General features: G+C 43.0%; 2 protein-coding genes across 3 annotated transcripts in view; both read right to left on the bottom strand.

Annotated features, from left to right (window-relative positions):
- Positions 1–287: 287 nt before the first annotated feature.
- On the bottom strand, positions 288–4,907 carry LOC120042797 (deoxyuridine 5'-triphosphate nucleotidohydrolase-like). 2 transcript variants are annotated; one of them, XM_038987603.1, is made up of 8 exons: positions 4,676–4,907; positions 3,398–3,586; positions 2,744–2,900; positions 2,238–2,329; positions 1,508–1,552; positions 1,223–1,297; positions 815–885; positions 288–459 (listed from the first exon to the last, which is right to left on the bottom strand). In XM_038987603.1, exons 1-8 carry the CDS (start codon positions 4,734–4,736, stop codon positions 403–405), a joined length of 747 nt encoding a protein of 248 aa, XP_038843531.1. In that variant the 5' UTR covers positions 4,737–4,907; the 3' UTR covers positions 288–402. The 2 variants fall into 2 exon arrangements, with proteins under 2 accessions (XP_038843531.1, XP_038843532.1); XM_038987604.1 differs by lacking the exon at positions 3,398–3,586 and having other exon boundaries at positions 4,676–4,887.
- Positions 4,908–6,644: 1,737 nt separating this feature from the next.
- The window catches only part of LOC120042798 (solute carrier family 12 member 1-like), a 38,429-nt gene continuing 19,084 nt past the window's right edge, over positions 6,645–25,989 (bottom strand). Inside the window, exons 9-26 of the mRNA XM_038987605.1 lie at positions 25,236–25,320; positions 24,986–25,149; positions 24,713–24,820; positions 24,267–24,390; positions 23,971–24,072; positions 23,500–23,655; positions 23,180–23,279; positions 22,858–22,969; positions 22,607–22,747; positions 17,272–17,378; positions 16,556–16,638; positions 15,280–15,405; positions 14,506–14,634; positions 10,185–10,296; positions 9,824–9,910; positions 9,176–9,311; positions 8,627–8,694; positions 6,645–8,069 (exon numbers count right to left, since the gene is read on the bottom strand). Of these exons, the coding sequence (XP_038843533.1) occupies positions 7,934–8,069; positions 8,627–8,694; positions 9,176–9,311; positions 9,824–9,910; positions 10,185–10,296; positions 14,506–14,634; positions 15,280–15,405; positions 16,556–16,638; positions 17,272–17,378; positions 22,607–22,747; positions 22,858–22,969; positions 23,180–23,279; positions 23,500–23,655; positions 23,971–24,072; positions 24,267–24,390; positions 24,713–24,820; positions 24,986–25,149; positions 25,236–25,320 (2,076 nt within the window). The 3' untranslated portion in view covers positions 6,645–7,933. The remainder of the gene's footprint in view (positions 8,070–8,626; positions 8,695–9,175; positions 9,312–9,823; positions 9,911–10,184; positions 10,297–14,505; positions 14,635–15,279; positions 15,406–16,555; positions 16,639–17,271; positions 17,379–22,606; positions 22,748–22,857; positions 22,970–23,179; positions 23,280–23,499; positions 23,656–23,970; positions 24,073–24,266; positions 24,391–24,712; positions 24,821–24,985; positions 25,150–25,235; positions 25,321–25,989) is intronic.

The raw sequence follows: 25,989 nt of genomic DNA, 5'->3' as shown, positions 1-25,989 counted from the left end.
ACAGTAGAATATTTTGGTTGCCGACATGCTGCCCAAATATGAGCCTGTGTGAAGGGTTTAGTCCCTAGACAGTTCAAGAGGGAGTTTCCCTATGAAAATAAATGGTTTAACAGCCCCACTTAGTGGTCATTCAGGGTACAGACTAACATCGAATTTTATCCAAAGCCGATTTACATAAGGGGGCATAGTCGACATTTTCATATAGGTTTCCCCAGTTGGAATTGAACCTGCAACACAGGCATTGCTAGAACCATGCTCTTGCGAACTGAGCCACACAGACAAGAAAATCAGTGATGTTTCATTGCCATTAATGGCAAAGGGATAATAACAATCTTTATTAAAGAATGTAATTATTATATAACATGTAACAGAACAAAACAAATGGTTTACAATGTGGATGTATTAGTTGCTGCCTGTGGAGCCAAATCCTCCAGCCCCACGCTCAGTCTCATCCAGAGTCTGAAACACAGAGGGAAGACACGGTTAATACTACAACACTGGAGCAAAGGGTATTTTAGTGACTTTCTATGCGAATGAGCCCAGTTCTTAAGGCCGGTTTCCCAAACACAGATTTGGGAACTACGCTCGATCAGAGTTCAGAAAAACAGCCCTAAGGGCTCAAGGCTCATTCTCACAGAAATAAGATGCACTTAAAATCGACATTTCAGTCTCAAGTTTAAATGAAATGAGAATGCTTGACAAGGTGTGTCCATTTAAGGTTTGTGTGAAATGGATCATAAAGCTGTGATCAGCAATTCACTACTAGGTCTGAGCATGTATGGTCATATTAAATCTATAGAGAAGTGTGAAGTACCTTTAGCTCCTGTAGGTCTGGGTAGCAGATCCTCTCGCACACCAGCTGAGCCACACGGTCCCCTTTTTTCACTGGGACACAGAAAGAAACACCACCATCACTCTACAGGTCACCCAGTTTCCCAACACCATCACTACAATGTTTCACTGGAAAACAGATCTCAATGTGAAATGCATTTGGATTGAGCAATCAGTAAAACAAGTTTTTATTTCAGTTTCTGATGAGGCATTTAAGTTATATTTTTCAAAGAGCAATGGGTATATAATTAACTTAAAAGTTAAAAAAAAATTGATGTACCAATTGCAGATGGTCCCTTTAAATCATGGATACAAAGTGCTTTCAATGCTTTGAGTTTGGAAAGGTGGCATGTGAATATGTGAATGATTAATGATTATTTTTAAAGCTCACCTTCAAAGGTTTCCTTGCTGAAGTTGAACAGCACCACCCCCACATTACCTCTATAGTCCTCATCCACTACTCCAGCTGGGGGGAGACAGACACTCCAGTTAGCCTAGCTGTCATGAATGTACCCTGTCAGTTCTATGTTCCAGACTCGGGTTAGAACAGCCAAAGAGTGACTTGGGTTCATGAAATCTCCATCAGAACTATGGTTACCACTTTCCTGCCATTTTTATAACACATCTCCTCGGAAAAATTTGATATTAATATCTGAAGGTCAAAAAATAAACTCACCCCCAACATCGATGAAGTGTTTTGCAGCCAGCCCAGACCGTGGTGCTGTGAGAAGAAGAGAAATACATAAAATATGACTGAACTACTTAATTTTTTATGCTGGGGAAATGTTAAGGGGAGATGAGAAAGAGGGGTTGAACGAGACTAATCTGAGTCTGAAAGCAGTCTCCATTGACCAGTGTTGGAGTATCAAATATGTGATGCATTGTGGGTAAATTGTGACTGACTGATCTACCAATAACAATGAGTAGTTATTTTGTTGCAAGGTGATTTGTCAGTAGGCAGTCAGTCGCCTGCACTTTCAGTTGTAATGAAGGGGTTCGATTAATCTTGCCCGGATGCCTGTGTAGGCATGTATTGCACCAGCTGAAAGTTGATCGCATTAGATTTGGAACTGGGCTGCCTCCCAGGCGTCCCACTCTGTCTGAATGCAATGTTTGCTCAAAACAAAAGTGACATAATTAAGCATGTAGTAATTAGTAGGATTCTGTGTTGCCATGCAAGTGATTGCTTTCTGCCTTCCCAATGAAAAGTAGTTAGAAAATTCAAACATTTATTGTATGTAAAAGAGATGTAGGTTTCTGGTTCAACCCAGGTCAAAGTAAAATAACTCCCTCACTGTCAAGTCAAACAATACCCAGAGAGACCTACCCCCACGTACCCCTAGACCAGGGTGCAATTAAAAATTATCTTTAAAACACTTAAGTTTCTGTCCTGGTACCCTACTCACCCACTCTGCCATAGCAGCCTGAAGGAACAGCTATCTGGATGTCAGTCTTCACGATAGCCTTGTCCATAGGACCAATACTGTAGTCATACGCACTGTTAGAAAAAAACATCAACAGGTGGCTTACAGTCACTAACTTACAACTAACTTACCTAACATCACATCTAACTCCCCTCCCATCCAATCGTTAGTAGGAGGAGCAGGCTAGCACTAACTTTAGCCAACTTTTCTCCTGTTAAGTTGGTCATATAAACATGAAGCAAGACTAGGCTACCTAGTAAGGTAGCTTGATATGAAGACAACATTATGCATGGTCGTTTGCTAACTAGAGTTTTACTTTTGATTGACAGCAGAAAAATAAACAGCCACATGCAGGATACACTCACTGCAACGTTTTGAATTCAAGTATCTTGCTTATGTGAATAGCAAACTAGCTAAGTAAATACAAGCCAGTAAAATGTATAGCGTTCAAACCACTTCCAGTGACCCTGTACCGGACTCTGACCCACCTGAACAGGTCGTAGCCTGCAGCTTTAGCAGAGCCCCGGGTAGGAGCAGTGGCATGTTCGGACAACTTGGAGAACTTCAGCACCGATATCACATTCTCTGCCACCGCATGTGGCTTTGTCCTCTTCAGTGGAGAAACTTCTGCGGCGTCTATCACTTCTGAGCAAGGCATGTTTACAAAGTTTGTGATAAGAAAGTTGAGTTACTTCCAAAATAATAAGATGACTATGGTTAGTTTACTAAAGTTAGCTAACTAGTTAAAATATGGCGAGTTGTTGCTACTTCTCTGACAGGAATCTTATTAGGAAGCACACATTCCCGCCAATTTCAATTGAATCTGCCTCGCCGTCGTTGAAAAAAAAAAAAAAAAACTCGCGAGAGTTCTGACAACCTGACCAGCTGTGAGCTGAATGACTGGAAAACTTTAGCTTGCTAAGCCTTCTTTGAATGATACATCTTGATTTCGGTAAAACCCTCGACTACAAATCTGACAACAGTACAATTACCGGTACCTACACATTTATTGACTACACATCATGTTAATACAAACGTTGATAATACAACAACCAGTTAGCATAGCAAAGTAGCTAGCTAGCTGCTAGTGATAGCAAACATGAGCTATTACAGAAAAGCAATGTAGCTAGCCAACTAGCTACCTGCTTTCTCGCATCCTTTTCTCCTGGCCAGAGTGGGAGAATGCAGATAAAATGTTCTGTGTGAGAGTACTGAAGACCGGGCAGCGATAATCGAAGAACAACACCGCCAGTAGAGCCTCTGCTTTGCAACGAAGTGCTCCATCTTGTTAAAGATACAGTCCTCCCCGGCTGCGGCATCAGCTCCAGCGCCTTCAGAAAGTATTCATACCCCTTGACTTATTCCACATGTTGTTGTGTTACAGCCCGAATTCGAAATGTATTAAATATTTTTTTCCTCTCACCCACAATATCCCATAACTACAAAGTGAAAATGTTTTTATACGTTTTTGCTAATGTATTGAGAATTAAATACAGACATAGGGTGAGTATTGGTTAAGTGGGACATTTAAGCTTTGTAATGAATATCTTTAAATGTGTACAATAACATAACCAACAATCAATGCCATTGTGTTAGTCATTTTAATTCTGAACTGGAATAAACTGATTGGTCACATCACACAGGTGTATAACAGAACACACACAGGCTCAGTTTGATAGTGCAACCCTAAGTAACAGTACAGATGAAAAATGATCAGGCCTACTGTACAAATTATTGTTGAAAAAAGGTATAGGTTGGAACTGTTGCTGTTAACATACAATAAATATATTTTATTCTAAACTGGATTAAACACACAGTCATAATGAGAGGTGTGTGACTGGTTGAAGTTTTCAACAAGCATGTCTATTCTGGGGAAATTTTTTGACGGTGCAACCCTGAGGTCATGCTCAGCATTGAGTCTGTTTCTGTACTTGTTTTTTAAGTGTGCCAGGGTTGAGAACCCTGACTCGCATAGGTATGTGGTGCCAAACTAGCTTAGAACATATACTGCTTTCTCAGTCAGGCAGGAGACTGCTTCCTGCTGTAGATGAGCAACCAAGAACTGTGTGTTTGCCTAAAAAAGCATCTTGCTTCAATTAGTTTATTCCAGAATAAAAATGATTAGTATTTTACCAGCAACAGTTCCAACCTAAACTTGTTTAACAATATTTCTAGAGTAATATGTACAGTATAGTAGGCCTGATAATGTTTAATCTTCACCTGTACTGTTACTTAGGGTTGCACTATCAGTAGCTAGCTAGCTTGCTTTGGCTAATGTTAGCTAGCTATTAGCTGAATACAAGGGGATTGTTTGAAAGAGAAACTCACATCTACTACTATGAGAGATAGTACTCCCTTATTTCTGCTTATCATCCATCACCTGTTATAAAATGACAACAATGTCGTGCTAGCTGACTTACTTTTCCACTGTCGAAGCACTGTTTCCTGACGCATTCTTCCCTGTTCTGGGTTTACCGTCATGCTGGGTGTTTGGTCAAGTCCTGTCGTTTTAATTTGTTCGTTTTGAGATACTCATTACTAAGCACTTCCCTGCACAAAACACATTTTGGGTGCTCCTCGTTATTTATCAAAGTTTGTATTAAACCAAGCTAGAGAAACGCATCGCTGTAAATTCGTTTTATGACGATTGAGTTCGTCAGAATTTGTGGCTAGTTTGAGTCCATTTGATGATGGCGAGTGGGAATGACATGTTGACAGGCTGTCAGGTTAGGAAGGCTAAGAGTTTCAAAACACTTGTAATTATAATTTTCACTTGCTTTGTGAAATGTCATTTTTTGTACACATGATTCTTTCACACGTCCAGTATGTGTTTACAGGTGATTTGAACGCCTGTTATGGGCATTTTTACACGCGTTCATTACACCTGTCCAGAGGGCATTTACAGGTGATTAGAACGTTTGAATATTGTACTTTCAGACGCATGAAATTGTGCCACGGCTTTGGAACGAACGGAGCCAGGCCAAGAGAATGCTCGGCGGAAATGGAGTCCCTAGAGAAAGCAAGAACAAGATGGGTGGCAGGAGTATTATCATAAGGAGACGTATACTTGGAAACCGGAGGAGGAATGGAGGGAAGAAGGGTATAAGCTTGAGTCGGGAAAAAGGGAGATGGTTTGTTAAAGAAGAATGGTAGAAAGTGTAAGCAGATGGAGCTGGAGAAATGGAAGTGAATGAGGGTGAAGTTATGGAGAGACCGAGGTATTCTCCCAGGATCAGGAACAACACAAGTCTGTGACAGTGTTGCCAACTCCTCAGTAAGGAAAGTAGCTATTGGCTGTACTTTTTAAAATTAAATGCTTTTTTATTTTTATATACTGTATTATTCTGCATTATTTTCTATATTTCTACGTTTGAGAATAATGTAACCAACCTATTGTCTTCTAATGTAATGTGTCTGACTGTCTTGATGGACACAAATTATGAGGAAAAATAAGAGTAACTCAACATTTTATTCCTTCTTCATAATACATTAATTAAAATATTACAGTTAAATATGATAAGGACTGAGTCTTATAAAAGACAATGGTTAAAACACAGAAATAAATCAAGCATTTCTATATTGAAAATATACAGCACATGTTGATTTACATTTTCCTGTTCTGTTTAATAGATTTTCATCACTGTGTGTGTGTGTGTGTGTGTGTGTGTGTGTGTGTGTGTGTGTGTGTGTGTGTGTGTGTGTGTGTGTGTGTGTGTGTGCATTAACATAGTAAATTATCCCTTCATTATTTCCCTATTCATTCAACTAGTAGCTACTTGTGTGGAATATACACATCTATACAAAGTATTATACAGTATTCTATACAGTATCAAACTAATCTTAATTTTTTTTATCAAGTTATCAACGCCGCTAGTAGCATTTGAATATAATTTTTAAAAAACTGTTATTTGTATATTGATCACTTTTTGCATAGGTAATTTGTTTGCTATAATGTTCATTTCCTAGAACACCATAATATTTGTGCATACTAGCCTACATACACAGTGTACAAAACATTAAGGACACCTTCCTGAGTTGCCCGCAGAACAGCATCAATTAGCATTCCACAGGAATGCTGGCCCATGTTGACTCCAATGCTTTCCACAGGTGTGTCAAGTTGGCTGGATGTCCTTTGGGTGGTGGACCATTCTTGATACACATGGGAAACTGTTGAGTGTGAAAAACTCAGCAGCGTTACAGTTCTTGACACAAACTGGTGCGCCTGACACCTACTACCATACCCCGTTCAAAGGCACTTAAATCTTTTGTCTTGCCCATTCACCCTCTGAATGGCACACACACACACAATCCATGTCTCAATTGTCACAAGGCTTAAAAATCCTTCTTTAACCTGTCTCCTCCCGTTCATCTATACTGATTGAAGTGGATTTAACAAGGGACATCAATAAGGGATCATAGCTTTCACCTGGATTCACCTGGTCAGTCTGTCATGGAAAGAGCAGGTGTTCTTAATGTTTTGTGTACTCAGTGTACATCATCTGTTGTTCCCCCAAAAGAAGAAGAAGAGTTATACATACAGGCTAGCAGCAATGACCCGGGCCCAAGCCTTTTTACCCTTTCTCAAACATTTCACCCTTATTTAAGGTCATCAAATTCAGCCACATCACCAACAATACCTCACTGTCTAGGGATGTCTATCTGAAAGCAGCAGTGGTGGGATTTGAACCTGGGCCGCCATGTGTTGGCATGTATGTATTACAAGACGAAGGCACTAACCCATGCTGGCCTCAGGGTTGAGGACTATGGAAGAGCCTGTATGTATGAACTACAGGTTCTGGTCTTGACTCAATCTCTTGCTCTTACACCAATCTCATAATATAGAATAATATCATTTATGCCATTTATCAGACACTTTTATCTAAAGCAACTTACTGTCATGCGTGCCAAAAATGTTTTAAGTATGAATTGTCCCGAAAATCAAACCCACTATCCTGGCATCGTAAGCACCATGCTCTACCAACTGTGCTACAGAGGACCACTATGTGGGTAGTGGACAAGTGTACATTTAAGGAAAAAGTATACCGTATTGAGATGCGTAGCCAGCAGGGGGCTCCAACTAGCCTGGGACCAGTCTGTTATCGAACATCCCAGTCCCACTCTGTGTCAAATACCAAAGATTTACCAGATGTATTGGGTCACCAATTTACACCATCCCTCCAAGTTTGGTCTCTGTAGGTCGAACTATAGCTCTCTTAAACTTGGAATAATAATAATAATATGTCAGAATAATAATATCCTTAACAATAACACTAACTGTAAGTTGCTCTGGATAAGAGCATCTGTTACATGACTAATATATATAATAATAAGAGTTTTCCGGCCCGATTCAGGGCTTGGACCCCTAATTATGCACCACATGTACAATTCCAACGGGGTGTAGCATAGGCACTGGCAGTGTAACTGACCCATCCCAGGCAGTGTCTTGTCCTTGTGCCCATATATCCCTGAGTCCATATGTCTGTGTTGCGTCGTCACTATTTGGTCATGCTAGAAAAGACGGAAGAGCATCACTTTCTAACCTTTAACCTTTCCCATAACCTTATCCCTAACCATCACCTTTTCATTTAAACTGATAGCAACTAACTCCTGGATATTGATGAACGTGCCTTGGTTGTCCCTTGTGGCATGGCCATTTAGTGACTGCTGAGAGGGTTGGTCTATGAGTAGAAGGTGAGGACGCTCTTGTGGTTGCCTCTGATCAACATGGTGGGAGGGAGGTTCTTGGTGAGGATGTCCAACCAGGCCATGTAGAGGTGGTCAGAGACTGAGCCTAGACGGGCGATGGGCATACTCCTGCAAAGTGGGAAGTACAGTATTAAACCTAAGTTATCTAAACAGTTGGCTATTAGCAGCAGGGTCACCACTATATGGTCGTGGGTGTCTCAGGGAGATTTCACACATGCGTCTAATACACAGTTGAAACAGGACAGATATAAGCACCAACCAAATGATTATTATTGTTATATACCTCAGTTAACTTCATAGTTTTGTGACGCATTGGACTATCATATTTATGTATTTTTTACAGACAGATTGATAGATGATGATATGGCTCTTGTTGGTGTCTCTTATAAAGAAATTATTTTACCTTTATTTAACTAGGCAAGTCAGTTAAGAACAAATTCTTATTTTCAATGACGGCCTAGGAACAGTGGGTTAACTGCCTTGTTCAGGGGCAGAACGACAGATTTGTACCTTGTCAGCTCAGGGATTTGAACTTGCAACCTTTCGGTTACTAGTCCAACACTCTAAACACTAGGCTACGCTGCCACCCCATAATTAGGGCCTAGAGTTTTTCCTGAACACATGGTGACCTGACCAGGAAAATCTCTACAGTATATTGTACTTACACTATGATGAGGTTGGCAGCTCGGGAGTTCTCCTGCAGTAGTTCATTCAGCCTGACCTGGAGGTTGGTCTGCAGGGGAGAGGACACAAAGAGGTGGCGGGTCACATGGTTGGTATGACAACCATGTAAGGCTTCAGTGAAAACACAGCTGTCTACTTCTGTTGCTACTGCATCATGGGACTGTTGGATTCTATTGTCCAGATGAATACATTACATTCTACTACAAGAAGATAGAGTTGAGCACAGTGCTTGACTTGGACTGAAAAAGGTTCCGGTACTCATTTAGGGTGCAGGGACTGTTTGTATTTAGGTGCAGGAGCTCCACAATACTTTTGAGCTCATATTCTATAAGAACATTTGAGGTGCTGGTACTCAGCCCCGGTGAGCTGCCCAAGTCAAGCACTGGTTGAGCATGTTCATTCATGTTGTACTGCAATGAGCACAGTATGTGGTTGTTAATCAGTAGAAGTTATTGGTCTCTGTGGTGAGCACTGGTCTGTCTCTACAAGTCTCTATGGTGAGCAGTCACTGGTCTGTCTCTAGACTCCACCTTTTCCTCGAAGGTGTCCAGCTCGGCGTCAGAGATCTTCCAGGGGTTGTCTTTCCTCAGAGCCTCGGCCAGAGTGGTGCTCTTTGACCCCTCGTGAAGACGGAACGGCTCGATCATGTCCTCAAACATCTTCCAGCTGGGGGACGAACACAGACGGGAGTTAGCTGGATTAATCAGGTATTAATCACTGATCCTATGACTTCAGATATCAGGAGTATTATATTTTACTTGTGCATGTTATCATTCATCTTGGCACCCAGAATGAAATCGACTACTCTGACACCAGAGATGGAGCAGTTTGAAGCTGGGGATGATTAGTCATGATGTATTCATTCATCTGAGTTGTCTTTTCTTGTGTAAATACTGAATGAGACAAAGTTGTGCGTCTGTTTTATATAGTCATTAACTATCTCACTATAATAGAGCCTTTATCCATTTCCTGACTGGTGTTGCTTTCGGCTGACTGCTGATCACATCCCTGACGTGTGGTTGGTCAGCTGAGAGTGACCTCACGGCTAAGGTACAGAATGTCTGGAATCTCTCCCACCACAGCATGTGAGCGACAGTGTGTGTGTGTGAGCAATTACATCTCCCCAAGGTTGTCTCTGTGTGTGTGTGTGTGTGTGTGTGTGTGTGTGTGTATATTACCTGTTAGAGTTGGGGTTTTGGGTGATGTCGTCGATGACGTAGATGTCTGCATATTTGATCCTGAACTTCTCCAGCAGAGACTTCATCCTATAAACACAGACACACAGAGAGTCACACACTGATCACCACTGCTATGCGCTGCGATATAACATGTCTTATTTCCAAAGATGTGATTGTTTAGCCAGTCTGTTTCTGCTCTCTTGCCATCTCCTGATGGAATTGTAATGTGTGGCATGACCATGGCAGCAATGGATTAGTGACAAGTACAAACAGATCTGGGACCAGGCTAGTCGTTGTTGATGATTAGACTGTATTACGGATCTTCCTCTATTCATAAATGATTGAAATTGATCATACGTACTCATGTCTGTCCTGCTCGACACGTCCCGGCTGGCCAGCGATGAAGATCCTCATCTTACAGTCCTTGAACTTCTTACGGGTGGTCAGGATGTAGGGCAGCAGAAGGGTTAGACCTGACACACAGACACACAGACAGAGAGAGAGAGACCGTGAGAGAGAGAGAGAGACAGAGTGTGTGAGTGAGAGAGAGAGAGACAGTGAGAGAGTGAGAGAGACAGTGAGTGAGTGAGTGAGAGAGAGAGACAGTGAGAGAGATACAGACAGACATAAAGTGAGAGAGATACACAGACAGAGAGACAGGCAGAGAAAGAGAGAGCGTGAGGGAGGGAGGTAGGTAACGTAAACTCACCCCATTCCGTACAAATGTGCGCAACCGCAACATTCAAACGAGGCTACAAAGAAAACTAATGGGACTGTAGCGACTGTGTTGACTTCAAAATCTGGGGTGTGAACTACGTTTCTATTCAAGCGTTGATCGACATGGTAATGGCTCTATAGTATTAGAGAAAAGTAGAAAAAACGGACCCTCCGTTACATCGTGACGTGTCATGTCGTAACGTACAGCACGCATAAAGCAACTATTTCTGTCTTACAATCTCTCTCCACCAGGTGTAGCACTTCTCTCATCGTTTAAAAACAAGAAATGAGGGGGGGGGGGGGGGATACCTAGTAAGGGGGGGATACCTAGTCCTTTTTTGCGTCATCATTGCATGCGATCATCATTCTCAAAGCCGCTGTTTACTTCTAAGATCACTTTAGCACCGCCCTAAAAACCCGATTCAAATTCGACACAAACCTTCAAATAGGTATGTAATGACACATTATATAAACTCTTTATAGTGTTTTATTTACATTTTAGAGGCGATAAGGTGATAAGTTGGACAGATCGAGTGAAAAAAAGCAATTTTCCCACACAACATCTCTCCTTCTCACTATCACGCATTAGTTTCGCTTCCCCACCCGCCATTTAAAAAAAAGACCCGACGGGGCTCATTGCCTGCTTGAATTATGCAGAAACAGGCAGCGTTTAGGTCATGTAATTGATAATGTTGGAAAGGGGAGAAATTGTGCTTTACAATGGTATTGACATTACAGTTGATCTGGAAGTATTACGTTTTTGGGGCGCTAAAATAAGGGCAATTGTACGGACCAAGGCGATGTACGAGTTTACGTTAGCTATTTCATTCTATAAGCCTATTATGTGAAGAGAGTGATATAGACATGCTATGGTCTATAATGAAGAGAGTGATATGGACATGCTGTGGTCTATAACGAAGAGTGATATGGACATGCTATGGTCTATAATGAAGAGAGTGATATGGACATGCTATGGTCTATAATGAAGAGAGTGATATAGACATGCTGTGGTCTATAACGAAGAGTGATGTGGACATGCTATGGTCTATAATGAAGAGAGTGATATAGACATGCTGTGGTCTATAATGAAGAGAGTGATATGGACATGCTGTGGTCTATAATGAAGAGAGTGATATGGACATGCTATGGTCTATAATGAAGAGAGTGATATAGACATGCTGTGGTCTATAATGAAGAGAGTGATATAGACATGCTGTGGTCTATAATGAAGAGAGTGATATGGACATGCTGTGGTCTATAATGAAGAGTGATGTAGACATGCTGTGGACTATAATGAAGAGAGTGATATAGACATGCTGTGGTCTATAATAAAGAGTGATATAGACATGATGTGGTCTATAATGAAGAGAGTGATATAGACATGTGTGGTCTATAATGAAGAGTGTGATATAGACATGCTGTGGTCTATAATGAAGAGTGATATAGACATGCCTGGGGTCTATAATGAAGAGTGATATAGACATGCCGGGGTCTATAATGAAGAGTGATATAGACATGCTGTGGTCTATAATGAAGAGTGATATAGACATGCTGTGGTCTATAATGAAGAGTGATATAGACATGCTGTGGTCTATAATAAAGAGTGATATAGACATGCTGTGGTCTATAATGAAGAGTGATATAGACATGCTGTGGTCTATAATGAAGAGTGATATAGACATGCTGGGGTCTATAATGAAGAGTGATATAGACATGCTGGGGTCTATAATGAAGAGAGTGATATAGACATGCTGTGGTCTATAATGAAGAGAGTGATATAGACATGCTGTGGTCTATAATGAAGAGAGTGATATGGACATGCTGTGGTCTATAATAAAGAGAATGATATAGACATGTGTGGTCTATAATAAAGAGTGATATAGACATGCTGTGGTCTATAATGAAGAGAGTGATATAGACATGCTGTGGTCTATAATAAAGAGAATGATATAGACATGCTGTGGTCTATAATGAAGAGTGATATAGACATGCTGTGGTCTATAATGAAGAGGGTGATATGGACATGCTGTGGTCTATAATGAAGAGAGTGATATAGACATGCTGTGGTCTATAATGAAGAGAGTGATATAGACACGCTGTGGTCTATAATGAAGAGAGTGATATGGACATGCTGTGGTCTATAATGAAGAGTGATATAGACATGCTGTGGTCTATAATGAAGAGGGTGATATGGACATGCTGTGGTCTATAATGAAGAGAGTGATATAGACATGCTGTGGTCTATAATGAAGAGAGTGATATAGACATGCTGTGGTCTATAATGAAGAGTGATATAGACATGCTGGGGTCTATAATGAAGAGTGATATAGACATGCTGTGGTCTATAATGAAGAGTGATATAGACATGCTGAGGTCTATAATGAAGACTGATATAGACATGCTGTGGTCTATAATGAAGAGTGATATAGACATGCTGGGGTCTATAATGAAGAGTGATATAGACATGCTGTGGTCTATAATGCAGAGTGATATAGACATGCTGTGGTCTATAATGAAGAGTGATATAGACATGCTGGAATCTATAATGAAGAGAGTGATATAGACATGCTGTGGTCTATAATGAAGAGTGATGTAGACATGCTGTGGTCTATAATGAAGAGTGATATGGACATGCTGTGGTCTATAATGAAGAGTGATGTAGACATGCTGTGGTCTATAATGAAGAGAGTGATATAGACATGCTGTGGTCTATAATGAAGAGAGTGATATAGACATGCTGTGGTCTATAATGAAGAGTGATATGACATGCTGTGGTCTATAATAAAGAGTGATATAGACATGCTGTGGTCTATAATGAAGAGAGTGATATAGACACGCTGTGGTCTATAATGAAGAGAGTGATATGGACATGCTGTGGTCTATAATGAAGAGTGATATAGACATGCTGTGGTCTATAATGAAGAGGGTGATGTAGACATGCTGTGGTCTATAATGAAGAGAGTGATATAGACATGCTGTGGTCTATAATGAAGAGAGTGATATAGACATGCTGTGGTCTATAATAAAGAGTGATATAGACATGCTGTGGTCTATAATGAAGAGTGATATAGACATGCTGTGGTCTATAATGAAGAGAGTGATATGGACATGCTGTGGTCTATAATGAAGAGTGATATAGACATGCTGTGGTCTATAATGAAGAGTGATATAGACATGCTGGGGTCTATAATGAAGAGTGATATAGACATGCTGTGGTCTATAATGAAGAGAGTGATATGGACATGCTGGGGTCTATAATGAAGAGTGATATAGACATGCTGTGGTCTATAATGAAGAGTGATATAGACATGCTTCGGATCTATAATGAAGAGTGATATAGACATGCTGTGGTCTATAATGAAGAGTGATATAGACATGCTGTGGTCTATAATGAAGAGTGATATAGACATGCTTCGGATCTATAATGAAGAGTGATATAGACATGCTGTGGTCTATAATGAAGAGTGATATAGACATGCTGTGGTCTATAATGAAGAGAGTGATATAGACATGCTGGGGTCTATAATGAAGAGTGATATAGACATGCTGGGGTCTATAATGAAGAGTGATATAGACATGCTGGGGTCTATAATGAAGAGTGATATAGACATGCTGTGGTCTATAATGAAGAGTGATATAGACATGCTGGGGTCTATAATAAAGAGTGATATAGACATGCTGTGGTCTATAATAAAGAGTGATATAGACATGCTGTGGTCTATAATGAAGAGTGATATAGACATGCTTCGGATCTATAATGAAGAGTGATATAGACATGCTGTGGTCTATAATGAAGAGTGATATAGACATGCTGTGGTCTATAATGAAGAGAGTGATATAGACATGCTGTGGTCTATAATGAAGAGTGATATAGACATGCTGAGGTCTATAATGAAGAGTGATATAGACATGCTGTGGTCTATAATGTGTCATCGTTGTGTGATGTGTAAAGAGAGGGCTCCTACCTCCGTCATCAAACATCCACCAGACATCGATGGTTCCTTTGCCCTGTTTCCTCTGGAACTGAGTGCTGGTGGACACCAGCCTTTCATTCACCACCACTACTTGGGGAGACTGGGGGGTCGTCACTGATGCTGGGGGAGAGAAAAGAAAAGAGAACACATTAGCAATGTGTTTAATAATACAGTAATAGTCATTTACAACCAAGTATGCTCAGTTCCTGTGATCATTTCATCCATCTCTCTGTGCCTCTCTCTCTCTCTCTCTCTCTCTCTCTGTCTGTTTTTCTCTCTCTCTCTCGCTCTCTCTCTTTCTCTCTTTCTCTCTCTCTTTCTCTCTCTCTCTCTCTCTCTCTCTCTCTCTCTCTCTCTCTCTCTCTCTCTCTCTCTCTCTCTCTCTCTCTCTCTCTCTCTCTCTCTCTCTCTGTCTGTCTGTTTCTCTCTCTCTCTGTCTCCCTCTCTTATCTCTCTTTCTCTCTGTATGTCTCTTATCTCTCTCTCTCTTTTTCACTCCCTCTGTGTGTGTGTGTGTCTGACAGAAACAGAAGTGTGACAGGGAGATGTAGAGGCTGCCAGGTTGTGATGTCTGTAACAGCAATAGGTTTAAATGCTCCACGGCTGAAGAACTGTACTCTTTGTTCCAGAGGCCAGAAGGACAGTGAGTGTGTTATTGGATTACACCTTTAGAGAGAACAACTGATTAGATTGTATTGTGATTGTGACAGGACGGTTCTCTCTCTGTGTCTCTGTGTGTGCGTGCGTGCGTGCGTGATCTGGTACCTCTCGAAGTGAGGCCTTGTGTAGATAAGTTCCGTGACTTCCTGAAGATGGATTTCCCCTTATTCTCTTCAGCCAGCTCTTCTTTCTCCAGATCCTTCTGCTCCTGGGCCTCTCTCTCCATCTCCTCTGGGGGGCGGTAGAGAGACACGTTACAACAGGGTTCTACTCATCATTAGTGCACATCTTAGCCATAGCAAAACGTTTTGCGATGGAAAACCAAAATGAAGTTTAGCTCGTCCCTCCCTGTTTCAGTCCATTTTCTCCTGGGTTGTCCCTAGTGAATACGACCCATCACATTAGACCACTGTGTCTCAAACCTCTCCTGGGGGACCACCACAGAGTTAAAAAAATATATAATATAATTATAATTAATTTAACCTTTATTTAACTAGGCAAGTCAGTTAAGAACAAATTCTTAATTATAATGACGGCCTACACCGGCAAAAGCCAGATAACGCTGGGCCAATTGTGCGCCGCCCTATGGGAATCCCAATCACGGCCGGTTATGATACAGCCTGGATTTGAACCCGGGTGTCTGTAGTGACGCCTCAAGCACTGCGATGCAGTGCCTTAGACCACTGCGCCACTCGGTAGCCCACATGTTTGTTCTAACCCTGCACTAACACATCCATCAACTAATCAACTAATCCTCAATCCCTGGAGTGGTTGAATAAGGTGTGTTAGTTCTGGGCTGGAACTAAAGCCAGCAAACCCTGTATCTCTCCAGGACAGGAGTAACTACTAGATTAGTGTATCTATGACTCCTGGGGAGTGTCTCAAATGGCACTCTATTCCCTATATAGTGCACTACTTCTGACTAGGGCCCATAGCCCTGCAGTGGCTCTGTTGGTAACAGCTTATTCAGTAGATGTTATTGCTAGGAGCTGATTAGATGTGACCTTCATCTACTTCCTCTGATCTATGGACCAAAGAGCTCTCCTTATCAACTTGATCAATGTTGTCAATGTTATCAATAGTCATTGTATGATTGGGGTTGTTATATGGAAACAGCCACACAACAAACCATGAGGAGATGACTTGTGGTGTTTTTCTGACAAAGTGGGTGTACTTTAACCAGTACTATATCCATATAACAGCTCTATTTATATCACAGGCCCCGAGGCTGGAGTATTCTGACTGCTTCTGTTTTATACATTGGTGTGTGTGTGTGTGTGTGTGTGTGTGTGTGTGTGTGTGTGTGTGTGTGTGTGTGTGTGTGTGTGTGTGTGTGTGTGTGTGTGTGTGTGTGTGTGTGTGTGTGTGTGTGTATACTCACCCTGAGCCTTTATGATGTGTGAGATGTCCAGTCCCTGGTTCATCCTTAGTACCACGGTTCCGTACTCAAAGTCAAATGCATCGCTAAAAACACACACCCGGCACAGGACACACACTTTAATAACACACAGTTAGCACTTATCATGGCTTATTTTGTGTGTGTGTGTGTACACTGAGTATACCAAACGTTAGGAACACCTTCCTAACATTGAATTACACCTCCCCCCTTTTGCCCTCAGAACAGCCTCAATTCGTTGGTGCATGGACTCTGCAAGGTGTCGAAAATGTTCCACAGGGATGCTGGCCCGTGTTGACTCTAATGCTTTCCACAGTTGTGTCAAGTTGGCTGGATGTCCTTTGGGTGGTGGACCATTCTTGATACACACGGGAAACTGTTGAGTGTTAAAAACCCAGCAGTGTTGCAGTTCTTGACACAAACCGGTGCGCCTGGCACCTACCACCATACCTTGTTCAAAGGCACTTAAATGTTTTGTCTTGACCATTCTCCCTCTGAATGGAACACACACACAATCCATGTCTGAATTGTCTCAAGGCTTAAAAATCCTTCTTTAACGTGTCTTCTCCTCTTCATCTACACTGATTGAAGTGGACTTAAAAGGTGACATCAATAAGAGATCATAGCTTTCACCTGGATTCACCTGGTCAGTCTGTCATGGAAAGAGCAGGTGTTCCACTCGGTGTATGAGTGTGACTTACTGCAGTACTCCTACATAGCTCTGTACGCCGGCTGTGTCTGCTGTCCTCCAGTCCTTCTTGAAGCCCATCATCAGAATGTTGGGTTTCAGACGACCCAGACCTGATGCCTAGGACAGAGGGACAACAGGTTATAGCACACAGGCTGATCCTGAAAGACTTACACTACCTGCATTCAAGCAGACCTGGGACAAAAACATGGAAAATACTTATAGCTTTCCTGCCTGGTACAATAAACCCAATGGAATAATCTCCAAACTGCAAACTTCTCCCACCCTGCATGCTGGTCAACTTAAATCAAGGTCGCGTTTGGAAGTATTTCACATGATATGTATTTGACTCCAAGACCGCATCCCACTCAGAAAGGTTTGAAACCTTCTTCCAAAAAAATTAAGTGTTTCCACTTTCCAGCAATCACAGTCTTTTAATAATGAAAAGTACATTCCAAAACACAGAAGTTGAGAATAGCCTAGTAAACCATACTATCAAGTTCTTAGTTTCACAGCCTGATTAACCTTCCTGATCTCTGAAGAGGTACAGTGCCTTCGGAAAGTATTCCAACCCCTTGACTTTTTCCACATTTTGTTACGTTACAGCCTTATTCTAAAATGGATTAAATAAATAAAAAATCCTCAGCAATCTACACAGAATTTCCCATAATGACAGCGCGAAAACAGGTTTTTAGAAACATTTGCGAATGTATTAAAATGTAAAAAACAGAAATACCTTATTTACATAAGTGTTCAGACCCTTTGCTATGAGACTCGAAATTGAGCTCAGGTGCATCCTGTTTCCATTGATCATCCGTGAGATGTTTTTACAACTTGATTGGTGTCCAACTGTGGTAAATTACATTGATTGGACATGATTTGGAAAGGCACACATCTGTCTATATAAGGTCCCACAGATGGCAGTGCCTTTCAGAGTAAAAACCAAGCCATGAGGTCGAAGGAATTGTCTGTAGAGCTCCGAGACAGGATTGTGTCGAGGCACAGATCTGGGAAAGGTTACCAACATTTCTGCAGCATTGAAGGTCCCCAAGAAAACAGTGGCCTCCATCATTTTTAAATGGAAGAAGTTTGGAACCACCAACACTCTTCCTAGAGCTGTCCGCCCGGCCAAACTGATCAATCGGGGAGAAGGGCCTTGGTCAGGGAGGTTACCAAGAACCCGATGGTCACTCTGCCAGAGCTCTAGAGTTCCTCTGTGGAGATGGGAGAACCTTCCAGAAGGACAACCATCTCTGCAGCACTCCACCAATCAGGCCTTTATGGTAGAGTGGCCAGACGGAAGTCACTCCTCAGTAAAAGGCACATGACAGCCCACTTGGAGTTTGCCAAAAGGCACCTAAAGACTCTCAGAGAATGAGAAACAAGATTCTCTGATCTGATGAAACCAAGATTGAACTCTGGCCTGAATGCCAAGCGTCACGTCTGGAGGAAACCTGGCACTATCCCTACGGTGAAGCATAGTGGTGGCAGCATCATGCTGTGGGGATGTTTTTCAGCGGCAGGGACTGGGAGACTGGTCAGGATCGAGGGAAAGATGAACGGAGCAAAGTACAGAGAGATCCTTGATGAAAACCTGCTCCAGAGCGCTCAGCACCTCAGACTGTGGTGAAGATTCACCTTCCAATAGGAAAAAGACCCTAAGCACACAGCCAAGGCAATGCAGGAATGGCTGCGAGACAAGTCTCTGAATGTCCCTGAGTGGCCCAGCCAGAGCCCGGACTTGAAGCCAATTGAACATCTCTGGAGAGATCTGAAAATAGCTGTGCAGCAACGCTCCCCATCCAACCTGACAGAGTTTGAGAGGATCTGCAGAGAGAATGGGAGAAACTCCCCTAATACAGATGTGCCAAGCTTGTAGCGTCATACCCAAGAAGACTCGATGCTGTAATCGCTGCCAAAGGGGCTTCAAGAAAGTACTGAGTAAAGGGTCTGAATACTTATCTAAATGTAATATTTCAGTTTATTTTTAATAAATTAGCAAACATTTCTAAAAACCTGTTTTTGCTTTGTCATTATTGGGTATTGTGTCTAGATTGATGAGGGGAAAAAACTATTTAATCCATTTTAGAATAAGGCTGTAACGTAACAAAATGTGGAAATAGTCAAGGGGTCTGAATAATTTCCGAAGGCATTGTATTTGTCTGCAGGATCTCATTCACCATTGTGTTAATCAATGATAGACTATAGTTCTCTTTAATCTGGCTTCTCTTTAAAGCTAGCACTCCTCTTAACCACCCACACCACGCTACACAGTCTTATCTCCGTTCCAATGTGATAAAGACAACCATAAATGGACCATAACTCTATCTTCTCCTCTTCCTACCTCATTAATAACTAAGACACCAGTTCTGTCTGGGCTGAGCTGGGCTGGACTGAAGGGAGGGAGAAAAGCTGTGTAAAACTAGTCAAGACTGGGCTACGCTGCTACGCTGCTGCTACGCTGCTACGCTGCTGCTACGTGCTACGTGCTTCGTGCTACAATGCTACGCTGCTACGCTGCGGCTACGCTTCTACGTGCTACGCTGCTCTTGTTTCTTATGCTTTAGCACTCATCTCAGCTAGCATAGCCTGTTGTAGCTTACATGTGAAGATGAAGTAACTTTCATCCCAAAATGTTAGACAACCAATCTAACCTGTCCTCTAGTCTAGTTAACTTTGAACCATGACATGTTGTTGTCATGGTAACAGCTGAATAGTCATATTATATAGAAAACAGTTTTAACCTCAAAGTAGAAGTTAAACATGATCAGATAAAATATTGAATTTGGCGTTTACTACTTTAGCCCATAGAAACGCATTGAATAACACATTTATAAATGGCAAAAAATACATTTTTTAAAAATCATAAGGAATAAGGTTTTGAATTGTCTGTCCTATATCTAGGAGATATTAGAAATATCGTAATTTTTTTGGACACATATTTAACTCCATGCTTCTATCCGTTTGTATGGGTTACCTTCAGACGAGTCCCGTGACACTTGTGGGTTAGGGTTAGGGTTAGGGTTACTGAGAACACCATCGTGTTCGTGAGAGTCTCCGCTTTCCATAGTAGTTTCCATAGTTTGTAGGCTCTTCGGATCCTACAGACTTTTTCATAAGAAGACCGATTTTCGGGACGTCTCATGGTCTGACAAACACCGCTGTAGCTCGGCCACCTGCCACCTCAGATGCGGAAGGGTGACAGGCCTGCGGTGGATAGAGATGCAGCCCATGCAGAAACTGATATCTCTAGTTTAAACTGACGGATTTTGATGGGGATTTTTTTATTATGTTGCTTAGATTGATGCACATGTGTCAATAGACTCTTAACTACGAACCATTAGGCTTGATATCTCCATAAATGGATTTATTGTACTCATGTAAGAGGCAATAATAAAAGCAGTATAGAAAGCCTTCCTATCAAAGTGTGTATCTATTATAAATGATGCATCCATGTGTAGGTTCCTGCAGCAGTCCTTAACTACCACAGAGTCGTACCCCAGGTGTTCCTGAAGCAGTCCTTAACTACCACAGAGTCGTACCCCAGGTGTTCCTGCAGCAGTCCTTAACTACCACAGAGTCGTACCCCAGGTGTTCCTGCAGCAGTCCTTAACTACCACAGAGTCGTACCCCAGGTGTTCCTGCAGCAGTCCTTAACTACCACAGAGTCGTACCCCAGGTGTTCCTGCAGCAGTCCTTAACTACCACAGAGTCGTACCCCAGGTGTTCCTGAAGCAGTCCTTAACTACCACAGAGTCGTACCCCAGGTGTTCCTGCAGCAGTCCTTAACTACCACAGAGTCTTACCCCAGGTGTTCCTGCAGCAGTCCTTAACTACCACAGAGTCGTACCCCAGGTGTTCCTGCAGCAGTCCTTAACTACCACAGAGTCGTACCCCAGGTGTTCCTGCAGCAGTCCTTAACTACCACAGAGTCGTACCCCAGGTGTTCCTGCAGCAGTCCTTAACTACCACAGAGTCGTACCCCAGGTGTTCCTGCAGCAGTCCTTAACTACCACAGAGTCGTACCCCAGGTGTTCCTGCAGCAGTCCTTAACTACCACAGAGTCGTACCCCAGGTGTTCCTGCAGCAGTCCTTAACTACCACAGAGTCGTACCCCAGGTGTTCCTGCAGCAGTCCTTAACTACCACAGAGTCGTACCCCAGGTGTTCCTGCAGCAGTCCTTAACTACCACAGAGTCGTACCCCAGGTGTTCCTGCAGCAGTCCTTAACTACCACAGAGTCGTACCCCAGGTGTTCCTGCAGCAGTTCTTAACTACCACAGAGTCTTACCCCAGGTGTTCCTGCAGCAGTCCTTAACTACCACAGAGTCGTACCCCAGGTGTTCCTGCAGCAGTCCTTAACTACCACAGAGTCGTACCCCAGGTGTTCCTGCAGCAGTCCTTAACTACCACAGAGTCGTACCCCAGGTGTTCCTGCAGCAGTCCTTAACTACCACAGAGTCGTACCCCAGGTGTTCCTGCAGCAGTCCTTAACTACCACAGAGTCGTACCCCAGGTGTTCCTGCAGCAGTCCTTAACTACCACAGAGTCGTACCCCAGGTGTTCCTGCAGCAGTCCTTAACTACCACAGAGTCGTACCCCAGGTGTTCCTGCAGCAGTCCTTAACTACCACAGAGTCGTACCCCAGGTGTTCCTGCAGCAGTCCTTAACTACCACAGAGTCGTACCCCAGGTGTTCCTGCAGCAGTCCTTAACTACCACAGAGTCGTACCCCAGGTGTTCCTGCAGCAGTCCTTAACTACCACAGAGTCTTACCCCAGGTGTTCCTGCAGCAGTCCTTAACTACCACAGAGTCGTACCCCAGGTGTACCTGCAGCAGTCCTTAACTACCACAGAGTCGTACCCCAGGTGTACCCCATATATGTGTATCTATTACAGGTGATTATAAGTCCAGGTAGTAGATGTGGAGGTGTACCTGCAGCAGTCATTAACTACCACAGAGTCGTACCCCAGGTGTACCCCATATATGTGTATCTTTTACAGGTGATTCTAAGTCCAGGTAGTAGATGTGGAGCTGTACCTACAGCAGTCATTAACTACCACAGTCGTACCCCAGGTGTACCCCATATATGTGTATCTATTACAGGTGATTATAAGTCCAGGTAGTAGATGTGGAGGTGTACCTGCAGCAGTCATTAACTACCACAGTCGTACCCCAGGTGTACCCCATATATGTCTATCTATTACAGGTGATTATAAGTCCAGGTAGTAGATGTGGAGGTGTACCTGCAGCAGTCATTAACTACCACAGTCGTACCCCAGGTGTACCCCATATATGTGTATCTATTACAGGTGAGTATAAGTCCAGGTAGTAGATGTGGAGGTGTACCTGCAGGAGGTTCTCAGTTCCCTGTCTGAAGGAGTCACAGGCCACCGCAGCATAGAAGGCTTTTCTCTTCTTCTTATTCAGCCACATCTGGTTCTTCTCCATTCCAGTGTTCACATCTGTCAATGTCTCTGTTCTGGGGCCCTGGGGAGAGATAGGAGGGGATATTATATTATCTCATAGCGCTGTGTGTGTGAAGGAGGAATTGAAGGATGAAGAACTTGGTGACTTTAATAAAATGTCTGTCCTCTTACCACAAAGACTTCACATGTGAGACAGAGTCCGTAGTTCTTAGTGAAACAGTGAGCCAGGTCCAGGAGGGCCGGTCTGTTCTTAGGTGCTCCTGTCAGCACCATACACTGAGGTCTGAGGAGGGGGATAACAGTCAGTTAGCTAAATCACATTATCATTAGTCTTCTTAACATTCTACACTTTCAGGTTAGAATGCAGAGCAGTATTGTACCTGTCCCCTTCTTTTAATTTCACCTCTAACCATCAACAGAGTAGGTTTTCCTCCACTTGCCATTCATCAGCATAGTAAGAGGTGTAATACCAGTGGCTTCTGTTGGCTCTTACCTGAAGTTCTTAACATGGTCCTCTACTCCGGTCAGTGACAGAGCGTTGTTGACCGCGCTGACAAACGTCACGGCCTGAGTGGACGAGCCCCAGTTCACATCTGAGGACAACAGAACACACTGATGTTAACACTGAACTTAGAGATGCTATGTAGGAGCTATGTACATCTTATGTCATCCCTATGTACTCATTCCTTTATCAGAGTATTACTTTTGGCCAGCCCAGGCCTCCCATGTGGTAATGTACACTGGTTCTTTGTGTGAGACTGGTTCATATGTATTCTAATGTCAGCTTGATGCAAATCAATGTCTGTGTCTCACTTGGCTTCTTGACGGTGACGTAGACATAGAGGGAGATCTCGATTGCGTAGGTGAGGAGAGCAGCCCACCAGTTGATGACAAACATCACACCACAGCAGAGCACCGCTCCAAACAGAGACAGCCACATGTTGTAGTACCTGTACGCTGGCCTCCAGCCTACACAGGGGAGACATCACAGGAGACAACAGTTAGAGAGTTAGAGAGAGAGACAGAGAGAGAGAGAGAGAGAGAGAGAGAGATAGAGAGAGAGAGTTAGAGAGACAGACAGAGAGAGAGAGAGTTAGAGAGAGAGAGAGAGAGAGAGGGAGAGAGACAGAGAGTTAGAGAGAGAGACAGAGAGAGAGAGAGACAGAGAGTTAGAGAGAGAGAGAGACAGAGAGTTAGAGAGAGACAGAGAGAGAGAGAGTTAGAGAGAGAGAGACAGAGAGTTAGAGAGAGTTAGAGAGAGAGAGAGTTAGAGAGAGAGAGTACCTGGGGACTTAGCGTATGAAGCGTGGAAGCAGGAGAAGTTGATGAGGGCGTATGATGCCAGGAAGAAGTTGGAGATGATGGGAGCGATGACGTTCAGATCGGCTACACACACACACACACACACACACACACACACACACACACACACACACACACACACACACACACACACACACACACACACACACACACAGCGACACACAACAGAGATTCACTTGAGTTGTTTGTGACATTACCAATATTAAACTAATTGGCGACTGTGGTTTATCTTAAATGTGTGTAGTGACCTCACTCACCGATGATTATGAAGGCGACAGCGATGATGAAGGTCAGAACGTAGCCTCTGATTGGCTCGTTGTTCTTGCCGTGTCCCTTGGCGAAGAACTTCAGTGCAGTGTAGATGTTGTCTTTACACAGAGCCTGAGAGGAGGTATGAGGAGGAAGAAGAGGAAGAGGGGGGGGGCGAGAAGGTGAGGAGGAGCAGGAAGAGAAGGGTGGATGAAGAGGTGGGGGAGGAGGAAGAGAGAGAGGTAGAGGAGGGAGGAGTGGGAGTTAGCTGATTGTAACATAGTTTGATAATTGTTGTCATCTGGCTAGAAGGAACATGAAAAAGAGAACCGCGGGTCACAAGGCGGGGCTCTGTTTCACTCATCATAGACCTTGTAGTAGTACCTGGAACCCTCAGAGCTGATGAATGAGGATCAAGTGAGCAGACAGGTGATAGACAGTAGTAGTGACTGACCTGGAAGACTTTGGGTGCGCTGACGAGGGAGGCGAGGGCGGAGGAGAGGGTGGCAGAGAAGGTTCCTGCTGTGATGAGAGGACCGAACCCTGACACCATGGTCATCACCTGGGGAGGAGGAGACACAGGGCCTGTTTAGTTTCACTGTGTGTGTGTGTGTGTGTGTGTGTGTGTGGTTATTTTGTTGTGTGTTGTAGTGAGTTCCATTTTTGTGTTGTTGTACTGAATGTGTAACTGTGTTGTTTGATTGTTGTTACATTGTTGTTGTTGTACCTGGAAGTTGTTCATGGAGCCAAACTTGCAGCTGTTGACATCACAGGAGGAGAAGTTCCATCCCTGCTCACAGGCAGCAGTGTTGGTACCGTTACAGAACATGTCCATCCCTGTGGCAATGGTGTCGTTGATGTTTCCTGTTGCATCACGCACCACCGTGGCAGCTGATCAATTAGGAAACAGAACAGACACAACATTTAGGGAGGGTTTCGTGTGTGCGTGTGCGTGCGCGCGTGCGTGCAGTCCTTACAGACACAGAGGGCGACTCCCAGGTATGTGACTCCAGTGATGAGGATGGCCAGCAGGGTTCCTTTAGGGAGAGCATCCTGGGGATCCTGCAGTTGAACCAGAGATATAGGCACCATTGTTAACAACAGCAGAAGTGATAGCTGGAGGAAACAGTGGTTTGGGTCTATGGGATCATTATCCTCTGTTGTTTAAAGTGAAGGTGCCTGTTCACAGACACAATAAAGAGTATTTCTCTCGCTCTCTTTCGCCATCCACCTCTCTCTCTGTCTCTCTCTCTCTCTCTGTCTCTCTCTCTCTGTCTCTCACTCTCTCTCTCTCTCTCTCTCTCTCTCTCTCTCTCTCTCTCTCTCTCTCTCTCTCTCTCTCTCTCTCTTTCTCAATTCAATTCAAGGGGCTTAACATATGTTAACATTGCCAAAGCAAGTGAGGTAGATAATATACAAAAGTGAAATAAACAATAAAAATTAACAGTAAACATTACACATACAGAAGTTTCAAAAGAATAAAGACGTTACAAATGTCAAATTATGTATATATACAGTGTTGTAACGATGTACGAATGGTTAAAGTACAAAAGGGAAAATAAATACGCATAAATATGGGTTGTATTTACCAAGCTACCAAGCTTCCAATTTACCAAGTTACCAATGACTTCACACAGGAAGAAGTTGTGCTACAGTAAAGCTACCCTAAAGAGAAATATACAGTAGTTTATAAAGCTACCCTAAAGAGAAATATACAGTAGTTTATAAAGC

Source organism: Salvelinus namaycush, unplaced genomic scaffold (genome assembly GCF_016432855.1).
Source record: "Salvelinus namaycush isolate Seneca unplaced genomic scaffold, SaNama_1.0 Scaffold780, whole genome shotgun sequence".
Classification (NCBI taxonomy): domain Eukaryota; kingdom Metazoa; phylum Chordata; class Actinopteri; order Salmoniformes; family Salmonidae; genus Salvelinus; species Salvelinus namaycush.
Note: the sequence above shows the minus strand (reverse complement) of the source record. Positions and strands in the feature narration are given on the sequence as shown.